At 48.8% G+C, this 20709-nt stretch overlaps 8 protein-coding genes across 8 annotated transcripts; 4 read left to right on the forward strand and 4 right to left on the reverse strand.

Moving 5' to 3' along the window:
* Positions 1 to 550: 550 nt before the first annotated feature.
* Positions 551 to 1813, reverse strand: FMAN_06101 (uncharacterized protein; the record flags this gene model as incomplete). Its single annotated transcript, XM_041827161.1, has 1 exon — positions 551 to 1813. One exon carries the CDS (start codon positions 1811 to 1813, stop codon positions 551 to 553), a length of 1263 nt encoding a protein of 420 aa, XP_041678152.1.
* A 2191-nt stretch (positions 1814 to 4004) lies between these two features.
* FMAN_06100 (uncharacterized protein) lies at positions 4005 to 5234 on the reverse strand (the record flags this gene model as incomplete). The annotated part of the gene is made up of 4 exons (XM_041827162.1): positions 4005 to 4764; positions 4831 to 4977; positions 5054 to 5153; positions 5216 to 5234. 4 exons carry the CDS (start codon positions 5232 to 5234, stop codon positions 4005 to 4007), a joined length of 1026 nt encoding a protein of 341 aa, XP_041678153.1.
* Positions 5235 to 6102: 868 nt separating this feature from the next.
* On the reverse strand, positions 6103 to 8266 carry FMAN_06099 (uncharacterized protein; the record flags this gene model as incomplete). The annotated part of the gene is made up of 2 exons (XM_041827163.1): positions 6103 to 7943; positions 8002 to 8266. The coding sequence occupies 2 exons, from the start codon at positions 8264 to 8266 to the stop codon at positions 6103 to 6105; spliced, it is 2106 nt and encodes a 701-aa protein (XP_041678154.1).
* Positions 8267 to 9823: 1557 nt separating this feature from the next.
* Positions 9824 to 11123, forward strand: FMAN_06098 (putative transmembrane protein UsgS; the record flags this gene model as incomplete). Its single annotated transcript, XM_041827165.1, has 4 exons — positions 9824 to 9950; positions 10010 to 10116; positions 10172 to 10344; positions 10403 to 11123. The coding sequence occupies 4 exons, from the start codon at positions 9824 to 9826 to the stop codon at positions 11121 to 11123; spliced, it is 1128 nt and encodes a 375-aa protein (XP_041678155.1).
* Positions 11124 to 11664: 541 nt separating this feature from the next.
* On the reverse strand, positions 11665 to 12879 carry FMAN_06097 (uncharacterized protein; the record flags this gene model as incomplete). Its single annotated transcript, XM_041827166.1, has 3 exons — positions 11665 to 12141; positions 12194 to 12459; positions 12516 to 12879. 3 exons carry the CDS (start codon positions 12877 to 12879, stop codon positions 11665 to 11667), a joined length of 1107 nt encoding a protein of 368 aa, XP_041678156.1.
* Positions 12880 to 13520: 641 nt separating this feature from the next.
* On the forward strand, positions 13521 to 16700 carry FMAN_06096 (uncharacterized protein; the record flags this gene model as incomplete). The annotated part of the gene is made up of 5 exons (XM_041827167.1): positions 13521 to 13780; positions 13836 to 13938; positions 13994 to 14846; positions 14916 to 15475; positions 15717 to 16700. The coding sequence occupies 5 exons, from the start codon at positions 13521 to 13523 to the stop codon at positions 16698 to 16700; spliced, it is 2760 nt and encodes a 919-aa protein (XP_041678157.1).
* A 928-nt stretch (positions 16701 to 17628) lies between these two features.
* FMAN_06095 (putative KGD2-2-oxoglutarate dehydrogenase complex E2 component) lies at positions 17629 to 19102 on the forward strand (the record flags this gene model as incomplete). The annotated part of the gene is made up of 4 exons (XM_041827168.1): positions 17629 to 17874; positions 17943 to 18299; positions 18355 to 18747; positions 18806 to 19102. The coding sequence occupies 4 exons, from the start codon at positions 17629 to 17631 to the stop codon at positions 19100 to 19102; spliced, it is 1293 nt and encodes a 430-aa protein (XP_041678158.1).
* A 367-nt stretch (positions 19103 to 19469) lies between these two features.
* Positions 19470 to 20098, forward strand: FMAN_06094 (uncharacterized protein; the record flags this gene model as incomplete). Its single annotated transcript, XM_041827169.1, has 2 exons — positions 19470 to 19752; positions 19800 to 20098. The coding sequence occupies 2 exons, from the start codon at positions 19470 to 19472 to the stop codon at positions 20096 to 20098; spliced, it is 582 nt and encodes a 193-aa protein (XP_041678159.1).
* Between the last annotated feature and the right edge of the window lie 611 nt (positions 20099 to 20709).

The following is a 20709-nucleotide window of genomic DNA, read 5'->3' on the forward strand; positions in this document are numbered from 1 at the left end:
TGCATGATGATTGTATTTTAGAACACTTACCTCGGAAATATATTATCTGGGGTTCTTTCCGCTTCCTATGAAGGCTCGAAACTTAACCAACGTGCAAGTCACTTTCATGATCTATCTTCATTGGTTCCACTTCAAGGCCTAGAATCAGTCACTTCTATCACGTTGTTGTCGGCTTCAAACGGGTTACTGCACAACAATCACTAGACGAGAGCTATTGTATCAGAACTAACAAACAGTTTTCGTCATTTAAACGTTCAATTAAGTCTTTTCCTCGCACCCAAATCAAAAAGGCATCTGAAAGATGTCAGACTCTTTGTGAACGCCATCCTACATGCGTTCACCAAAGGCATCTTCTGAGCGCCCGAAAATATATGACAAAAACTCTCATTTATTAGAGCTGTGATGCTTTGACTCACAAACCAGTAAGTATTTCGTCGCAACGGGGAACCATGCATGTTCCCCACTGAACCATTGTGACGCTGTCATAAATCAATGCATCGGGGTACTTGTCATAATGCACTGCACTGACAAAGGTCGCGTCCAGGGGAATCTATATGTGAAGTTCATCTGATCTCGTGGTCAAAGACCGCCGTAGTCCCCCATAACTCGACAGCGGACTCGGATAGTCGCTCAAAGGCGACACAATATCTGCAAGGCTCGATCGAGGTGATACAGGTTGGAAAGAAGTATTTGGAGAGACAAATGATGCGAGTTGCTCTTCCTGGAGAGATAGATGCCGTTGTCGGTTACGCTGATATCGTTGCTGCTCCTGTTCGCGGCGATTCTGTTGTAGCTGATGCTGATTTTTGAGATCCTTCTGTTGTTGCCCTTCTTCCTGCGAGACAGCCCATCCTACCGAGCTTTGTTGATGGTCTGGGTGAAAGCTGGACCTTGGAACAGCTGTAGGCACCATGACTGTTGTGCCATCAAGATGGACGAGACGTGGTCCCTGATACCACCACTGGTCTTCAAACCCATTATCCACTGTCATCAGTGCCGAAGCTAATGACTGTATGTCTTTGGCCTTGCCTCGCGCTCGATCGTCAACTTGCACAGGCTGAACGTATCGTGATGGCTCTCCTGGGAACTCGGGTCCCCATGTTGCTCGGAGGCTTGCCTCACGCGAGCGAGTGCGGCCCTCTCCCCCTTCGTTGTTGTCGTCATCTCCGTTGTTATCATTGAATCCCATAGGGAAATTCCAGCCGTCCCATGGCATGTCGCCCTCTCCAAGTCGGAACTGATTCGGCGTTGCAGGCAAAGCTTTCCAAACTTGGAGCTCGCCTCCTGAATTGCTGGAGGTCACATCCCAGGGACTGTTGTTCAAAGGAGGGGGCGCAGACCGTCCACGCTCGTGAGAACTTCGTTCCGCGGATCTCGAGCTTAGTCGCAGCTCCTCGGTGTGAGTTTCTCGTTGCTGTTGCTCCGCTGGGGCAGCTGGTGCATAATACTCTCTGATGTGGTGTTGTGGTTGTTGGGGACGATATGGTTGATATGTGGGTTCATGGGCCATGCCAATCGACACTGGATCTCTGCTGTAAATATTGGGAGGCAGGTTGCTGATGGAGTGAGTGAACTGTTGCTGTGATTGGGTCTGTGGTTCCTGGGCTTGAGTTGGCATTTGTTGGTGAGCGGGCTGATACTGTGCGGGAGCGTTGAGATAGTTGGTATTTGTTGGAGGGAGTTGGCGAGGGAATTGGTTGGCCCGGTCGCGCATGCTCTTTGATACATAAGTAATGTGTCTGTCCCTGGACATAATTTTGGGCAGTGGGACGCCCATTTCCAGATGAACGTAAATGCCTGGTCGTTCCCCCATGATGGCAACAGGTGGAAGATGTCGGCTGAAAGATAGGTACTGTTCGTAACGTTACGTCGAGCTAGTAACAGATTCACCAGGGGTTACTGTGATGGATCGAATGCAGTGGATTCAGAAAGATCTGGTGGGCGAAATCGGTAGTGGTGAGAGACTGACTCTATGGCAGGCGTCAGATCATAACAATTGTGTTGTAACAAACGCGATGTCCGGCTTGGGTGGACAACAGTCAGAAGTACTTGGAGAATCTGGCAAAGGGAGAGAGAAAGAGAGAGAGAGAGGCACACACAGAGAGGGAGAGAGAGAGAAGTCGTCAAGATGTGTGAGATGGACGGATGGATAGGTATATAGAGTTGCTTGCTCCAGTAGTAGGCTTAGAACTCTTCTCCGCCTCTGGTCTTTAGCGTGGTCAGAAAAAGACCGAGGTTCCTTAATCTGAGGTGAGGTAAGGAGCAAAAGAGGCGAAGCCGTTGTGTTTTTGGTAGTGATACAGCGCAGCCCGCGGCTGTTGCATAGTGAATGTGCAGCTTGTCAAGGGATATAATGATAGATTCAGCTTCAGAGGTCCCAAGTTAGCAGTCGAATGAATGCCTTGTATTAAGCACAGGCCGGCCCTTGATTGCCACCTGACCTGGCCTGACTACCTACCTAGGTAGGAAGAGCTCTGGTGAGCTGAGCTGAAAGATGGCTATGGCCGCTTCTAGCTATCGGCCGCCGTCTGATACGGGGCCCGCACGGCGCCCAGGGAGGAAGCTAAGGATGGATGTCGTGGGACAGGGATGATTGAGGATCTGTTTCTTGGCGTTTGTCAAGACAGAACATCGATGCACTGACGTGCCTATGCACTAATTGTCTTGAGCTACCTAGTGTGGCCCGCTAGATGTTCATGCTCAGCACACACAGAACCATTCATTGCTCAGGGGGAGCGAGGCCAAAGACAAACAATTCGTGTCAGACGAGAACACTTCAATTCAGCTGAGGTCCCATGTTTCTACTACCAAGAGAGGACAAAGATGTTGCCCGAAACGAGCTGTTAGCACTCACTAAGCCTAGCGGATTCGCTTCTCATTTGCCCCAGAGACCACGCCCCCCCCGCAATCCCACGCTAAAAACTGATTGAGGCTTGCGAACGCAACCGCAAGGTGTGGCGAAGGTACGGAGTACATCTTCCCAAAACGAGCATGTCCTCGTTAGAACGTGTTTATTTTTGGCTCATCTAAACCTAATTAGCGAAGTCGATATGCGAAAAAGTAAATTGCAACTGCGGATATAAAGCCTTTGACGACCTTTGCAGTATCAACAACATCGAAATAGGCTTGCGGAGTCTTTTGAATGACAGAATCAGGATCGTCAGGATCAACGGACAGGGTCAACCAAACCCACTATGCGTCGGGTCTTTTCTAGAAACATTCTTGGAAGCCCCCCTGTATTAACCACCGACCGCATCGACACCTCAACCTCACAATCAGACATCACAAGTATGAGATGACTTACCACGCGGTAATGTGTGAAGACCGACACACACTGTAACATGGTACAAAGAATAAAAATACGTATGGTATGTGTGCACTTTCTATTCTGCCCAGCTAATTTTATCGAATCTACAACTACAATTCTGGGGTTGAGAAGGCTGTGTTGGCCCCTTTCCGATCCTTCGTCGATGAAGGATCACATGGATTGTCTCAATTAAATAAAACCGCCGAATGGGCCATTTCCATCATTCCTTCTCGTCAGTTTGTTTTGATCTGATTCGCTCGCCCGCATCGAATACCAATTCCAGATGCGCCTAAGGTATCGCTTGAGGATTATGGGCATAGATACTTGATCCATTTTGCAATTTGCGTCGGCATCGAGCTCATTTACTAGGGCAACAACCCAAACATCATGACTCGAGCCCTTTGTTTTGATTCTTCGACATTGCTGTCGGGTCGTATCGTTGTCCCGATCTTGCGACTAGCCACACTGCTGAGGCTCATATATGATGGGCATGCGGTGAAACAAGTAGTCTATTCTGCCTACGTATCAACTATAGGTTGTCTCTCAGCGCTTCCTTGGCCAGTTCACATGAAAAGCGCTAATTAGGGACCCAGTATTCGCTGAGCATACTGTCAACCATCCTGTATCCCACTCAAAAAGCAGTCCTCTAATGCAATACGACCACCAGTATCCTCTGAAACAGCTCTAGAAGAACCCACTAAACAGTTTCAGTCTTGACTCCCACAGTTTTAGTCGAGTCTTCTGGCCGCCCGTGGCCCATTTCCCAGAACTTGTCAGTTTCCCGGCCACGACCAGTTACCAACCCCTGAATATCGAAAGGATCAATAAGGGTTTGCCACAACTTCCTCGGGTCCTTGTATCCAGGGCCCTCAATCTCCGTAACGCCGTCCGGGCAGAGGTAAATCTTGTTGTTTCTGGGAAGGTATCGTCGGGGATGCCGTACATTGAACATGACAAGATTGCAAAGCATAAGAGCAGCCTCAAACACATAGAAGAACCACTCGTATCTCACGATAGGACTAATCGTGGCTGGGTCGAAGCCTGGACCGTACCTGAGTTCCGCAACACTGAAGTATTCCACAATGCGATATATGGTTCGCGCAAGGATAAGGGTCATGCTGGTATACAAAGTCCATAGTGGCTTGTTGAGCCGCTCAGTTGTGATACCAGCGACAACACATCGGCGGTGGAAGGTAACAGCCAGCGTAATAAACAAAATTGCCACGACAATCTGTAAGAGCAATGAGGTCTTGATCAGAGCATGACCTATCTCAATCTCGCTGTCGGTCAATGATTGATTCGCCGAGTATGAAGCACCCCAGCCATTCAGAGCCTCAACGATGCCTGAAATAAAACCAAAGGTTGTCAGGACACGTCCAGGGTGGATGGGTGAGTTGTACGGGACGTAGTACAGGATTCGGCCGAGAATGCGATAGTTCTGAAGTTCCAGCAGCGGTCTACATATGGCATTGGATGGTCAGCATACTAAACCACGATCAAGTCTTGAGTACTGGGTAACCTACGGCGCTGCATAAGTGATGCAGACACTTGCAATAAAAATGTCAAGATTTTCATAATGAAAAGCTCCATATACCCGAAGCCCGAAGCCCGTAGTAAAGAGAAGAGAGCAGAATGAGAACAGAGGTGTCAACTTCCAACACTTATACAGTCTGCAAAAGACAATCAGTTACTATGAGTCTTAGAGCTCTTCCATACTTTCTATGATGGATTGGGCTGGAGTCTCACATGCACTGCCGTATGTGGAAGCATCCTGTGCAGCAGAAAGCGAAGCAGAAGAAGATGGCAGCACCCTTATTAGGGGCATAGAACCAGTAGCTTCCATCAACTAATATGTGGTCAGTTTCCAGCCTTTTTAACGGCTGCTAAGCTTGGAATTGGATGCCGTACCATATTTCCCGTCAGACATGATGGTGTCTTAATAACAAGTGCGTATGAGTGTTACGAGTCCTCCCGTCGTGTTTTTCTTTACGTCGAGGTCCTACAGTCTCAAAGCAAAGAGATATGTTTCAACTTATATACTCAGCCATGGCGATAAGATCGATACCAAGGTCCCCATGATCGTCATAAGTCCACATGTAATATCATTGCAACTTCGCCCGATACCATCACTCTTCAGCACTATGGTGCCAGTAATTGACCAATCGTGGATGAATGCGGTGAATACGATTCCCTAGTTGGCGGGTCATACAGCAAACCATCCAATCCCAACACGTCTTTCTCACCCTTTCTCAGTCTAGTGACTTACCTCGCATTGCCCGTATTCGTCGTATTATTCATTGAGTTGCGGCTGCCTTGCCTTCGGTAAGTGTTTACCATTAGGCTCACAGCCCATCAGGTCTCTTGTAGATGCCCCATGTGTGCCTGGGAAGATCTGTCAAAGCCTGCAAGAAATAATGGAGCTAAGAGTTTGTACATGTGCAGTTCGCTCACTGAAGTGCCAAGGAAGTGAATATAGTAGAGTAGAGTAGAGTATCATCATGTTCATGAAATAAAGCTATAGTGTACAATTAAATATCGGATAAATGCCAAATTGACTCGCTCATACAAGCTCCTGAGCCCAAATAGATAGGTAGCTTGAAGAAATGTATAAAACTCCATCCATATATTGAACCTACAGTGAACGCCGGCTGGTCCTATCCCATGCGCCCAACCAAAACGTCCCGCCACACCACAATATGCCACTGCGTCTCATTCATACAAACGTTCTCAATACGGACCTTTCAGCATCATATAGCATAAACATAGCACGTACTAAGCACATCACACTTAATCGATCAATCAACGCCCCAGCTTCGGCTATCGTCAGAGGATGAGGGCCGTCTGCGCATCTCATCCTCTGCTGTCATATCTTGAGCATTGCTGCGGTGTCTGCTATGCCGATGCTCTCGTTTCCCTTGTTTATGACTGCGATCATGTTGATCATGTTCATCATCACTCCAGTCGCTGAATTCTCCCTCGGAGTAATCCCACTGCACCGGTATTTCTTCGCCATCCTCACCATATCCATACACGAGACCTCGCCATTGTCCGGAAGCAATCTTAGCTGCCACCTTGAGAATTAGGCGGATGAGAGAGCTGGGAGGACCCAGGATCATCTCGTAGGTCTTGGCAATAATAGCCATTGGAAGGTTCTTAACCGTCTCCAACTTACTCCTGTATGGTCTCCGTTCCATGGTTGAAGCGGGTGTAAAGAGGTTGGCTGCAGGTGGCAGAGGTGACAGGGCGCGTCGCCTTACAGAAATACTACCGGTCGTCGCTCTGTGGCGTGGAACGAATGGCCGCTGCGGTGCGGTCATGGGTGTTGTCGACGGACCGGCGTCAAGTTTGGGGAAGGCATTGTTTTTTAGCTCTCTCACTGAATCCGGATCTGACGATGAGCTTTCGTCGGATGTTTCGCTATCATCAGAGTCGGACTCCCATGCGCATGGCATGGGAGAACTACCCCGGCTATGTGATGACTTATTTCTTTTGCCGGCGGACAGTCTACCTGCCTCGTACAGGTCATTGTTTGCCTCCATAGAAGATTCTGCTTGGGAAGTAGGAGGCGAAGGATGCTGTGGAACTCCAGAAGAATGCCATGACTCAACACTATGGAAAGATTCCTCGCTATCTCTACGCAGTAATCGAGGTTTTTGAGCATTGACCTTTTGCTGTGGCGACTGGGAGGCCTTCACATCTCCTTTATTCTTCTTCTGGGGAGAAGAGGTGGTATCTGCAGTACGACCAGTCGACTTTCTTGTTGTTTCCGATACACTTCTTAAGAGAGGTTCCCTTGACGTGGACGCTGACGGCCCAGACTTATCCAGTGTCGGCATCATGCGTGGTGGCATCGTAGCAGATCTGGTTGTGAAGTTCCCAGTTCGTCGTCGTAGCCTGGCCTTCATATTGCCACCTCGATTTCCAGAGCCTTCGTGAAGTTGATACATGGAGGAATCATCTTCCGTGGGACTGGAAGAGAGTACAGATGACCTATCGTGAGACTCGAGCATATCTGGAGAGCCTTGTTCACCTGGGCGTTCTGGGACAGCTTCCAAGGGTCCAGTGCCGGCATTCCCGGTGCCTAGTGGTTGCAGAGGGTCGAGATTCATTCCATACTCCTCATAAAGAGATATGTTGGAAGGCACTACGTTAGATGCCGCGCTTTCAGGTCTGGTAGGTATCGGGTTTGTTGGTATATCTCTGGGCTGTCTAGAAATTAATGGAGTAGGTGTGGATGCTCTCCCAACAAAAGAGGACCTTCGTGAGTCTGTAGAGGATGCTGGTGTTGCCTCATCAGAAGGAATCATAGGCTGTGCGCGGGGCGTCCAGGGCAGGATTGTGACGGGGACCTGCTCTGGCAAATCGACAGTAAAGGTGCGCTTGAAAGGGCATTCCGTCTTTTCAAATTGTAGAATCTTGTCTAACACTTCTCTCAGTTCTTCGGCTCGCTGCTGATCTTCGGGGTCATCGACTGGAAGCTCTATTCTCCAGTAGTTCGGTCGCCGTATTTGCAGGACAAACCTACTATTGACCTCGTCTATACACCAGCACTGGCTTTTTCGTAGAATTGGCTGCAATGCAGAACCGCAGCTCAAGAAGGCTACCGATCTTGGGGCTCGATATATGCGAAATGGTCCTATGTGCTTTACTTAGTAACTAGCGGTGCATACATAGGTATTCGTTTGTCAACTCACCTACAGCGATGGTTCTCTCGAGCTGTGAGGACCATGATAAAGAACTCGGGGGATCAACATTGCTCAAGGCGGGCCCCCCAGGACTCCTCGCATAGGCTCGGCCAGTGGCCGTAAAAGATATTATCTTGACGTTTGGATGGCTATAGAGTGTTTCGACAAGATCCGAGTCGGGTGTTTCTGGTTCCGTAGGGCCTCGTGAAGGTATAGGGGCTGTTGATACTCGCCTGGGCCCTCGAGCCGCCAAATCGTCACCTGAGTCGTCCATGATAAGGATGTGACGTCGAAGCAGCTTGTTCCTTCTTTTTTTTTTGATAGCGCAAATACTTGTTCCACCTGCCTACATCTCAAACATCTCGAAGAGACAAACAGGGAAGATCGTTCATGGCTGCGCGCCCGCCGTGGATGTTGGTCGAGTTGTGGTTGTCGCGCCGGGTCGTGACGAGTTGATGGATCGCGAGTCGAGTCCCCTGACCAACAACGCCTCAGTGGAAGGGAGAGGCTACGCAGGGTAGGTACCTATTTGGAGGTATGGAGGGAAAATGGAAGCTCAAAGGCGGAGAATGACGAATTGGGGGGGGGGGTGGTTCTTGGGTGTCTGTTATCTTTATCGTTATCGAACGACCCGAGTGTAGGTACCTAGGTAGGTAGGTAGGGAGGTCTTTTCTTTTCTGTTCTGTTCGCTCCCTCGACTTCCGTTCCGAAGTGCTGAGGCGACGACCGGGACGGATAGAATCTGGCCCAGCCATCTAAGGTACTGCGCTGTACCTACCTCATCTACAGGGGACGGGAGTTTAGAGGGGTGCGGCCTTAGTCATCCGCATACAAATTCCTAGGCCCGCTGATGATCCCGTCGTCCCGCTCCTCGATCCTTGATTGAGCTAGAGCTGTTCAATACTCGGGACATTTCTGTGCACAGCGAGCTCAAGCCCATGCCACTCAAGTTTTGTAAAACGTTTGGTGTAAGAGGTTTGAGTCGTCATACGATGAATATATGCTCATGTCTAAGCTTTATCGTCCGATGAACTCAACGCACCGTACAAGAAGAAAGGTGAAGAGTTTGAACTTGGCTGTGCCTCCCATGATAAACGCCTTTGTTTACCTACCACGGTATGTACGAAGTGAACTGATGGATGTAAGTTGGACCTTGCATAAATAGCTGCGAACGCCACTTAGGTGCAGCTGTCCTACCCCAGCCAGCCATAAAGGGTGGCGGAGCTTTCACAACTGGTTTAAGTGGAGGTTGGAGGACACAGCAAAACGAGGTTCCATGTAGCCATGTTGTGAGCGCTTATCTCAGTCATAGGGGCTTTCTTCAGAAATTTGCCAACGTTTCTGTGCCGCGTACGGAGTAATTTCGAGAGGATTGCGGCTCTCTCAAAGGATATCTTTAAAGAACAGTATTTGTCTTGTAACTCTCACATATCACATGTCTCTCTTGCTCCCTTGTGGATACACCCGCCTTACCTCTAGCTGGGCAAAGAGCTCACTACCTAACTCAGCCGCCAATCTGGCGTAAGCTTCAACTGGTACACGATACTTACGTCACCTTACAGTCTTACCATTCCAAGGTTCCCTCCCAACTCGTGTTCCTGAATATCACTATTACCTTCATTTCTTAGCCCAAACCCGAGACCGCCAAATCCTCAACAGTCTCAAAAAGACCCTTCATTTTCTTCAGAGGGGCAGGCAAAAATTCCGTGCCTGATACAGTGCCTTCACTAAAGTTCAGCCCGTCGACACAAGCTCAACTTGAGCTCTGGGCGCCTTCAACTTGGTCTCTCCTATACCCTTCAGCTTCCTATACCAAGCTTCAGCTCTCAAGATGTCGTCCAACGAAAAGGCTCAACTTGATAAGGACAAGTTGAAGGAGAAGCTTGAGGAAAAATTCGATCTCTCTCACTTCGATCCCAATACCGTAATACGTGGCGCTCAGCTCACTCTGGTGGGAGGTGAGTACCACCCACCATATAGCATCATGCCTTTTGCCCTTCACTAACCAACAATATAGCTCATCGAGCACTACAGAATCCGGCACTTTTCACAACCGATCACTATCGTCAAGCTGCCATTGCAGTGGTGGCAGGTCTTGCTATTAGACTAATCGTCACCATACCCGTGAGTCTCATTACCAGCATGAGCAGAAGAGCAGCCCTACTGACTGCACAACCAGATCGTCGGGATCAAGGTTTTATTATGGTTGATTTCATTCTTTATATCTCTTGATACCGTCACATGGGACGATACTCTCGTCGGTGGGCTTGACTTTGTCGCAGAATATGTCCTCCAAGTCCCCTTCTTCCTCATGGCCCTCATGCGTTATGTTGTACCGACCCTCGATAACCTGTAAGTCGCAAACAAAACGTCGCGAAACACTTGACAGTATCTAATTTACTTCAAATAGCTTCATGCAGTCTCTGCAGTGGGTTGATATGACCTATGTTCAAAAGCACCGGGGTGATAAGCCTTCGGAGCTTCGGGATATGTACTATCCCAACCTCAAGACGTACCGTCCCTCCGATGGAAGTACGCACTCTGAAAGTACCGCTCAGGCTGTTTCCATGTTTCTCTACCGCTTCCTTCGCAAGGGTGGTATTTCTTTAGCAGTTTTTGCACTCTCATACACACCATACATCGGTCGATTTGTCCTGCCCGCGGCCAGTTTTTACACCTTCAATAACGCTGTGGGCTTGGGACCGGCCTCGATCATCTTCGGTACGGGAATTTTCCTCCCTCGAAGGTACCTGGTAATCTTTCTCCAGAGCTACTTCTCTTCCAGAAGCTTGATGCGAGAGTTGCTTGAGCCATACTTCGCTCGTGTTCACTTTACAAAGGATCAAAAGCGAAACTGGTTCCGCAGCCGCGAGGGAGTTCTGTTTGGTTTCGGTCTGGGATTCTACATCCTAGTCAGAATCCCTCTTGTGGGCGTCCTCGTCTATGGCATTGCCGAAGCATCCACCGCGTACCTGATCACCAAGATCACTGACCCACCGCCCCCCCCTCAGCAGATGAAGGAGTTTGCTGAGGGACAGCAGAATTGGTCTAACAAACATGAGTTCTTGAACCTTTCGCTGGCCAACATTGACTTCGTGCATGACCCTGAGCTACCTAAGAAGACCAATTGATTGGGAAAGGCGTCGCGTTCGATGTGCCTGAACGCAAAGCAGCTATGCTGCTCAGCATAGGTCCTTTATCATGGGACGCGATCACCCTAACCATAGTTTTCTGGTCATGCTTTCATTCAAGAACAAAGCCATACCACAAAGCCTCATCGACCAGCAGAGCAACGGAACTACATTGCCGTTTCCCGTTATCCAATGTTCCAGCACGATGGGATGATCGATATGCCAGGCAAAGGTTGGAAAGGAAGTATTTTGGGAAGCGATACCAGCCGTTACCAAGTTTTGCGTCGGGCATTCAGCGATCATGGCATTTGTACCAATAGCTAGTCCAAATTCAGCCATGTAAAGACAACGCCTTTCGCTGCATCTCAGCATGAACCGGATCTCAGTTCACTGTGAATATCCTCAGCAGTATGCAGTGGTTGCAAAGTAACATATTATTTCAGTGTTCGGAGCGCTAAGTATGTTCAAAACCCAGCAAACTACTTGAAATGTCTAGAAGGACAAAGTGTACCGAAGGCTTCATATTTCTGTCACTTCCCTCTCACCAGTCCGGAATGATGGAGAACCTCTCATGAGCAGTATCTGCACTATGCTGCCTCATAACCTTGTCACCTTGGCCGATGAAGTCACATCCAGGTGTGTCGCACTTCCGGAGCACGTTGTCACCTTCGTCTTGGATTTCACTCAGAGCCACGTGTCCTGTAAGTTCTGCATGCTTCTGCCCCTCACGCTGGCCGCTGCCTATCCAGTCACATCCCAGCACATCACATCGTAGAAGCAGTCCTTCCGTATCAGTGTAGTAGTGCGCCTTATTGAGCTTCTCGACGAGCTCTCTGGTCTTTTCGAGTATCTCGTCGTCATCAGTCGGCCAAATAGTTCGATCCATGTCAGGGGGGTAAGTAGGCGAGTCATGTGGGTAGTCAGACAGGCTAAAGGCAACTCGGTCATAGTGAATTCCTGAATAGACAAGAATACAGCGATCTCTCTTATCCTCTCCGAAGTTGATTAGGTTTTGGGCCTATAATCTTCAATGTCAGTGAGGAGCGGTGCAGCATAACATTTCGACTAACCTGGACATCGAACGTGCAGATCTGGATATCGAAGATGGAAGATAATATGCTCAGTTCAATACCTCCTCCCCACCGATCAGGGTCTTGAATACTGCGGCAATATTGGCTGGGAGGACTACCGAGGACAGCTTCTGAGTAATCCTCGGGATGTTCAACAATGTAATCAGCCATCATCCTTCTCAGCCGTTGAGCGGGGATCTGATCTTGCAGAGCACCACCGAAAGCTGTGAATAAACAGCTGTTATCGCTGGGCATCACCCTTAGAACTACATGCCGTTAATAACAAATAGTCTTCAGAGGTCGGCAAAAGTTTATCACTTACGTAGAGTTCCACCCTGTTCTGGCCACGGAACGTTGACATCCTCTGGGCTCTCATTCAGCTTTGCTGCCCGAGATGTCATTGCTTGATGTTGGGCAGTGCCAGTTTGAAGCGGCGCAGGAGGTGCGGGAGGTGGTACGTCCTCAGGTACGATAGTGAGTGTCTCACCATGAAGACCAAGAGATCGAGCAATTTGATCACTTTTGCTAGCTTCAAGAGTCTTCATAGCCATAGGAGGGCCATATCTTATGCCAAAAGTGGTAATTCCTGTCTTGGCTCGAAGTTCATCAAATAGCACTTTAACGGTGGCATCATCGGGTATCTCGAGGATACCGGTACCGGCTGGACCTTTATAACGAGCTCGCATGACGGTGACTATGTGCAAGATTCAGTATAAGGTGACAATATCCCGAACTCTCTCGTAAAGGATATGGGTGATTAATGTGTTTGGGTGAAAGTTGTTTGAGGTGACTGGAGGAGGATGGCTGCTTTACTCAAAAGCGAGGAATTGAAAGGAAATGACAGAAAAGCGAGGCACTAAGTCAGTTTTAAACAGTATCTGGAACCACAGGAAGAGAATGATTTGAGCTTGAGTAATAGGTTTACAAATCCGGTATATGAATCACAGAAATAATAAAGCTAGATCAAACCTGACTGACTGAATCAATGATCCGGATGAAAGCTGTCACCGTCACAACCATGTGTCAATTGACAACCAATTGGGACCCGCTTTTAGAATTGCACAGCTGCTCTAACCAATCACAGTACGAGAGGTCGCGCGCAAATGCACGCGCTCCAGAGCAGTCGCACCTTCAACCAAGCTCAGGCATAGTACACAGGTACTCTTTAATTACAGCTTTCTCCCGCTGTCGTGATTTCGCAGTCCACCCCGTCTCAGCAAATGAATGCCGCAATATAGATTAACTTGAACAACGCGAAAAGTACGCGCCGTCAACGCCTCGATTTTCCCGCATTGCGACCGGACTTGAGTGGTCTCAGGAGCCTGTCATGTCCAGTCGGAGGGCGAACGCGCCAGAGGTGCGCGAATCTATAGAAGCGAAGACAGCCTCCCTGGAGGTTGAGATGAAGGATACACCGGACGATGATATCGATGCCGAAGGCGACCCTGACGTAGATATGGACGCAGAAGGTGACGAAGATGCCGAAGGTGAAGAGGACGCAGAAGGCGAGGTGGACGATGAAGGCCGTCCCGATTTGTATCGCTTGATCCATAATCTCTCGACATATCTGTGCAGCGTTCAGGATGAGTATGCTTCCCTCCCTAGTGCAGGAGAGGATAGGGTGATGCTGACAGAGTTATAGTGGTGAGCAGCTTGCTGCTGGCTTCCAGCGCATCCCGAATCGACGAACACTGCCCGATTATTTCGAAATCATCGCCGAGCCCATTGCTTTCAGCACCATTCGAGTAGGTTTTGTGCAGTATTGGTAGATGGTATATGGACCATTAACCACAATGATAGGGTAAAACTCAGAAGAAACAATACGGCTCATTTGCCGAGTTCGTCAAAGATGTTGCGCAAATCTGTCACAATGCTCAAGTTTACAATCGACCCTCCGCTCCTATTTTTGGTGCCGCAGTTCGTCTTCGAGAAATTCTTGTCCAAGAACTCAAGAAGCTGGTAGAAAAGGGCCACGTTAATGCCCATGATGCACAATTGCCAGATCTGGGCGAATTACCACCCACAGAAGAGTCTCCACCAGCAGAGGATGATGAGGAAGACGAGGAAGACGATGAAGAGGAGGAGGAGGAAGAAGATGATGATGAGGATGAAGATGACGATTCAGACGATGAAGGCGGACGACGCAGGGGACGAAGACGACGTGGCGCTGGTCGAAGAGATCAGGACAAAGACTACGAAGATGATTCGCACAAACGAAGAGGCCGACCTCCTAGTGTTCTTACACCGAACGAAGCCCGCATCGCTTCACTATTGAAGGGATTGAGAAAGCCTAAGGACGCTGTAGGAAATCTACTTGTTCATCCTTTCGAGAAGCTACCAGACAAAGCAGCTGTACCAGATTACTATACAACGATACTAAACCCCATCGCTCTCGACAACATCAAGAAAAAGGCCAAGCGGAAGAAGTATCAAAGCATTGACCATGTTCTTCAAGACCTCAATCTCATGTTTGAGAATGCCAAGCGGTATAATGAGGATGACAGCGAAGTGTACAAGGCCGCAGTTGAGCTACAGAAAGAGGCTGTCTTTTTAGCTGAACAGGAGAAGGCCAAACCTGATGATGATTTCCGAGACGAAGACGGCAAGTTACCGTTGGCAGAGATCCAACATAACGGGCAGGTCTGGAAAGTCGGTACGTGCATAAAGAAATACCACTGTGCGATGCGTTTTCAGTGTTGTCACGCGGCTAACATGAATATAGGTGATTGGGTTCACATTAGAAATCCCAATGACCTGGCCAAGCCCACCGTTGCGCAAATCTATCGAACTTGGCAAGACCGTGCTGGCCAAAGATGGATCAATGCCTGCTGGTACTACCGACCAGAACAGACTGTGCATCGATATGAGAAGCATTTCTTCGAGCATGAAGTTGTCAAGACAGGCCAATATCGGGATCATCAAATCGAAGAGGTTTTGGATCGATGCTTTGTCATGTTCGTGACCCGATTCAATAAAGGGCGACCTCGGGGATTTCCTCTAGACAAGGAGATTTATGTGTGTGAATCACGCTACAACGAGGAGAAGTTCACATTCAACAAGATCAAGACGTGGGCAAGCTGTGTCCCAGATGAGGTGCGCGACAAAGACTACGAAATGGACCTCTTTGATGTGCCTCGGCGTATGAAGAAGATCCCCAGCCCGATTAAGCACTTGCTCCGCGAAGATGCAAAGGAGACAGATGAACTTCCCAAGCCAACATGGGGAAGCCCAAATGCCCCGCCTATTGTTGGAGCGGTACATCGCCGTAAACGGGAGGCCAATGTAGGTGAAATGCATCTGTTCTTTCGTTCCTTCTGTCATGCCAGTGCCATGCTATGACTCGGCTGGCTGTCGCTGTATTCGTTATCAGCAAACGAACGCCCTGCATGATCCCTGCCAGCCAACGTCTTTCGTTTCCTTCCCAGCTTCGACGCCTGGTTCTTGGTCGTGATCCATGCATGCCTCAGGCTTTCTTTCTTTCGTCTCACTTAATTGTCGCACGCAACTAACCATAACTTTATAGGATTCACCACCGCCAGTACCCACCCCTCCGCCACAAGCCATGTCGGCGGTCCCACTACCTGATGCCGGTGCTGATTCTGGCCGGCGCGCTTCAATGTTGTCAGTGCCTGGTGGCATTTCTGGTGATCATCCCGGGAGACATCCTTCAATATCCTATCCTGGAGGCCCCTCACCCTCGCCCGTCCCGTATAATGCTCACATGACACCTCACTTTCAGCCGGTCACTCCTGGCGCCCAACCAGTACAAGTTCAACAGACTCCGGTCCCTATTCCACATCAACCTCACCTGGGTGCCCAGCCTCAAGTGTCTGTACGGCCTGTGCAATATCAACACCAACCTCAACACTCGCAGGCAGGATATGCACAAGGATTCGCCCCTAACTATGGGCAACAGGTGCCTCCTATGCATCAGCAAACACCTATGCCAAACCACTTGACCCAGGCATACAACCAAGTGCAAGCCACTCCAGTCGCTCGCAGTCCTATGCCGGCTGCACCAGGGATACCTATGCAGGGTGGCAATGTGTATAACCCACCCAGACCACCAGAGGTCTACGCACTTCCCGACAATATGAACGATGCGATGCCAAAGGAGTTGCGAGAGTCATTTCAACATGACAGTTCTGGCCGAGTTCTCTTCTTCACTGCTCCTCCACTCGACAGACCCCACAAGGGCATATCCCACGAAAGCGCTGGCTTAGGACACAGCGCCAAATACCTGGCTGGGAGAAAAGAATGGTTGGCTGACCGGGAGAGGAAGAGAAAAGAGCGCGACGAGCTGGTCGGGAGTAACTCAAACAAGAAACTCGGAAAGAATGCAGCAGATGCGCACCAAGAGAAAACAGAGATTGTTTCGCAGGCCAGTGATGCTATGGCTAAGTGGTTGGAGCAATACAACGAGGATACCCAGAAGTGGAAAGCCAAGGCAGGGCTTGAAGGTTGGCGTGAGGTCAAGCCACCCAACGAAGAAAACAGCACTGTTTGAGACGAGTGAGCAGCAGCTGGGAAACAAATATGAATTCAAGGCGCCTAGGTATCCCATTCAAGATCAAGAGAGCGAAAACTAGGTTAACTTTCTATGCGTTAGGATTGGAGTAATGGCTAAATTCACCCAATAATAACTTGCAACGATTCTAAGACGAGTTGTAGTAGTATTAGATTGTACTGATTGATTGACGAGGTGCCCCGTTCATCTGCATCTACATCACAGATAGATTTCCCATCTTCTTTCATGACATTGGCCCTTCGCCGGCCTGTCAATCAGCTGTTGGCAGGCTGTGTGGTCAGAGTTCCTTTTCGTCCAGTTGGTCATGGCTCGTATGAGTGATCCACATTTGTCCTCCATCACGAGTCGCCTGAAGTTGCCCAAACAAAGCAGGAAGAAGGTACAATCACTGCTAGGGGTTAGGAATGGGTTGTGTAGCTCGTAAATCCTAATCAGAAAGGTGATGGCAAGTCCCTGACAGAAATCGCGTAGGGTCGATGCTGGATAACTGACTACATGGCTGCTCGGCTAAGCCGTCGGACATCAGGTAATTGAAATCGTTGGTGCAAGCCAATCAGCAGCTGACGGAACTAATGGAAGCCTCCTGTTATGTCGGACATGTACCTCCTGGGTTATTTATGGCTGCGCTACACCGTCTTGGGAACCTCGGTGTACCTTGACGCTAACGCATACCTTGACTGCCCGGCTTTTTTTCTGCTTCCCCCAAAGCTTGCCGAGAGGAACTTGCTCGTGAGTGGAACATCGCGAATCATTGTCCGAGCTTGTTTCATTCGTGTGTGGTTTCGTTTTTCCCTCCTGGCCTACCTTCTAAATATCTCCACCTCCATAATACAACTTCAGCAACAACAACCCGCGATCCTCTCCTCTCCCCTCCGGTCCTCGACAGTCCTTCTCACAGTTCTTCAAAATGCTCTCAAGAAGTATAGCTACCGCCGCCCGCATGGTGCCTGCCACCAGGGCGCTGAGGCCCCGTTCGCACCCTCTCGTCATGCTTCCCTCCATGATGCAGACCGTTCGCTCCTACGCCGATTCTGTTATCAAGGTTCCTCAGATGGCCGAGTCCATTTCCGAGGGTACTCTCAAGCAGTTTTCCAAGAGCATTGGCGATTATGTGGAGCAGGATGAGGAGATTGCTACTATCGAGACCGACAAGGTATGCATGCCGTCATAGCAATATTGAAAACTGTCACCAGGACAGCCTTACTAAAACGTCTTGACCAGATTGACGTTGCTGTCAACGCCACCGAGTCTGGTACCATCAAGGAGTTCCTCGTTGCCGAGGAGGACACAGTCACTGTCGGACAAGACCTTGTTCGAATTGAGCTTGGAGGCGCGCCATCCGGTGACAAGAAGGAGGCCCCCAAAGAAGAGTCCAAGGAGCGGCCCCAGAAGTCCGAGTCCGAATCAAAGTCCGAATCAAAACCTGAGCCCAAGCAGGAATCCGCTCCTGACCCTAAGAAGAAGTCTGCTCCTGCTCCCAGCAAGCCCGAACCTCCCCGACAGGCCGAGAAGAAGGACTCCAAGCCACAGTCTGCCGCTTCCAGCGGTCCCTCTATGGGTAACCGAGAAGAGCGCCGTGTAAGATGATGCAGAAATTTTTGAGCCCAGTCACCGAGTACTAACTGTATTTCAGGTCAAGATGAACCGTATGCGCCTTCGCATTGCTGAGCGTCTCAAGCAGTCCCAAAACACGGCTGCTTCCCTGACCACCTTCAACGAGGTCGATATGTCCAACATCATGGAATTCCGCAAGCTCTACAAGGAGGACGTTCTCAAGAAGACTGGTGTCAAGCTTGGTTTCATGAGTGCTTTCTCTCGAGCCTGCGTTCTTGCTATGCGCGATCTCCCCGCCGTCAACGCCTCCATTGAGGGTCCCAACGGCGGTGACACCATCGTCTACCGCGACTACGTCGATATCAGTGTGGCTGTCGCTACCGAGAAGGGCCTTGTTACCCCTGTCGTCCGAAATGTCGAGTCTATGGACATGATTGGCATTGAGCAATCGATTGCTGATATGGGCAAAAAGGTTGGTCGCAACATTGGCACGCCCACAAGCAGACTGGTGACTAACCATGTGTTTACAGGCTCGTGACAACAAGCTTACTATCGAGGATATGGCTGGTGGCACCTTCACCATCAGCAACGGCGGTGTTTTCGGGTCTCTCATGGGCACACCCATCATCAACCTCCCCCAGAGTGCTGTTCTTGGCCTCCACGCTATCAAGGAGCGCCCCGTTGCCGTCAACGGCAAGATCGAGATTCGACCCATGATGTACCTTGCTCTTACTTACGACCACCGTCTGCTGGACGGCCGGGAGGCTGTGCAATTCCTTGTCAAGGTGAAGGAGTACATTGAGGATCCCCGAAGGATGCTCCTGTAAGAGACATTACTGAATGTCAAGCTACTTAATACCCTATAGAATGTAGTCACCAGTCTTGTCGAAGAACTTCGAGGCGCCTTGACTATCATCTATTGTATACTAAAAGAAGATAAAGTACGGAGCATGTACGCGCTCTTGCCATTATTGATAAACCTGGATTTCATCATAGCGATGTATCCTCGCTGCTCTTGTGTGGAGAATTTAGCCTGACGAAATTGAAGCGTGCCTTGTTTTGGCTTAGTCTTTGTTGTTCATGAATCATTCGCAAGGCATGGATTAGTTATCCTGTGACTTATCAAGGACCTCATGATCAAGCTTTCTTTCTAGTCGTTTGTTTTACCACGCTCGGATCAGAGCGATTGAGAACATGTCAGTCCCCGTGAGCGCCCTTTTTGTCATTGACATCCAGAAAGATCTGGCATCAGATGACAAGACCGAAATCCCCCACGCTGAACGCATACGCGATGCCGGAGAACAAATACTTGAGGTTGCAAGAGGTATCGCTGCCGATCCGAAACCCATCATAGTTTTTGTTCAGCATGAAGAATCGCCCGAGAGTGGTCCTCTTGTAACGGGTAGCAAGCCGTGGGAGTTGGTCTTCGAAAACGACCCAAACAGTACAAGAGAGTTGCTCGTGTCAAAGAATCAACGTGAGACTCTTGAACAATCATTCATTTTCATTTCTAAATGTACCTAGGAGACACTTTCAAGTCAAATCCGGATTTAGCTGGTCTCCTCAGGTCCAGAGGCATTCAACACATTGTTGCGTTTGGCATACAAAGTGAGTGCTGTGTGCTGGAAACTTGCAAGGGCGCTCTGGAAGCTGGGTTTCGAGTCACGCTTCTTCAAGGTGCTCATTCTACTTACGATACCGAGAACAAACAGGCCGTTCAGATCGAGCAAGATGTTGAAAATGGACTCAAGGCTCTAGGTGCTTCAGTGACTCCATGGCAAACTGCTATCGGTCAGTGGGCCAACACTGGAGTCTTAGGCTGAGATCGCATAATACCGCAAAAGACCATATTTATATGATGGCAGTTAACTGTTCGTATGCTGCAGTTGCCAGTACGGAATGGCCTGTTCTGTAGGAAGGGCTCGACCTTAGCAACAATATGAAATGCCGGTCCATGCTATTTTTGCAGCACTTTCAGATTGCGTCATGCCAAGAAGAATTATATTGATGTGGCATTTACAGCCTGAGTCCAGTTGTATTACGGTGTCATAAATGAATTCGAGGATGGTTATTTGTCATCATAAGGGATCTCACAAAAAGAAAAGCCATGTAGGGTCAATATCGTGAGCCAATGGTGGTGCTCATACTGGCTAGCCGTTTCCTCTATGCCATTTAAGGGGTAAAAGCTTATTAGCTTATATTATTAAACTCTTAATACAGTAAAACTATAAATTATATTATATTTTATTTAAGTATTATTTATTTATATTTTTTCTTAATTTATATTTTTTATAATAGCTTTTAATTTTTATAATATAACTTTTATATTTTTTATTTAATTATTATAATTATATATTTTAATTATATAAATTATAATTAATATTAATTATTATTATTATTTAATATAATATTATTAATAAAAGCTTATTATTAT

This window comes from Fusarium mangiferae (assembly GCF_900044065.1).
Source record: "Fusarium mangiferae strain MRC7560 genome assembly, contig: FMAN_scaffold002, whole genome shotgun sequence".
In the NCBI taxonomy this organism is placed as follows: Eukaryota; Fungi; Ascomycota; class Sordariomycetes; order Hypocreales; family Nectriaceae; genus Fusarium; species Fusarium mangiferae.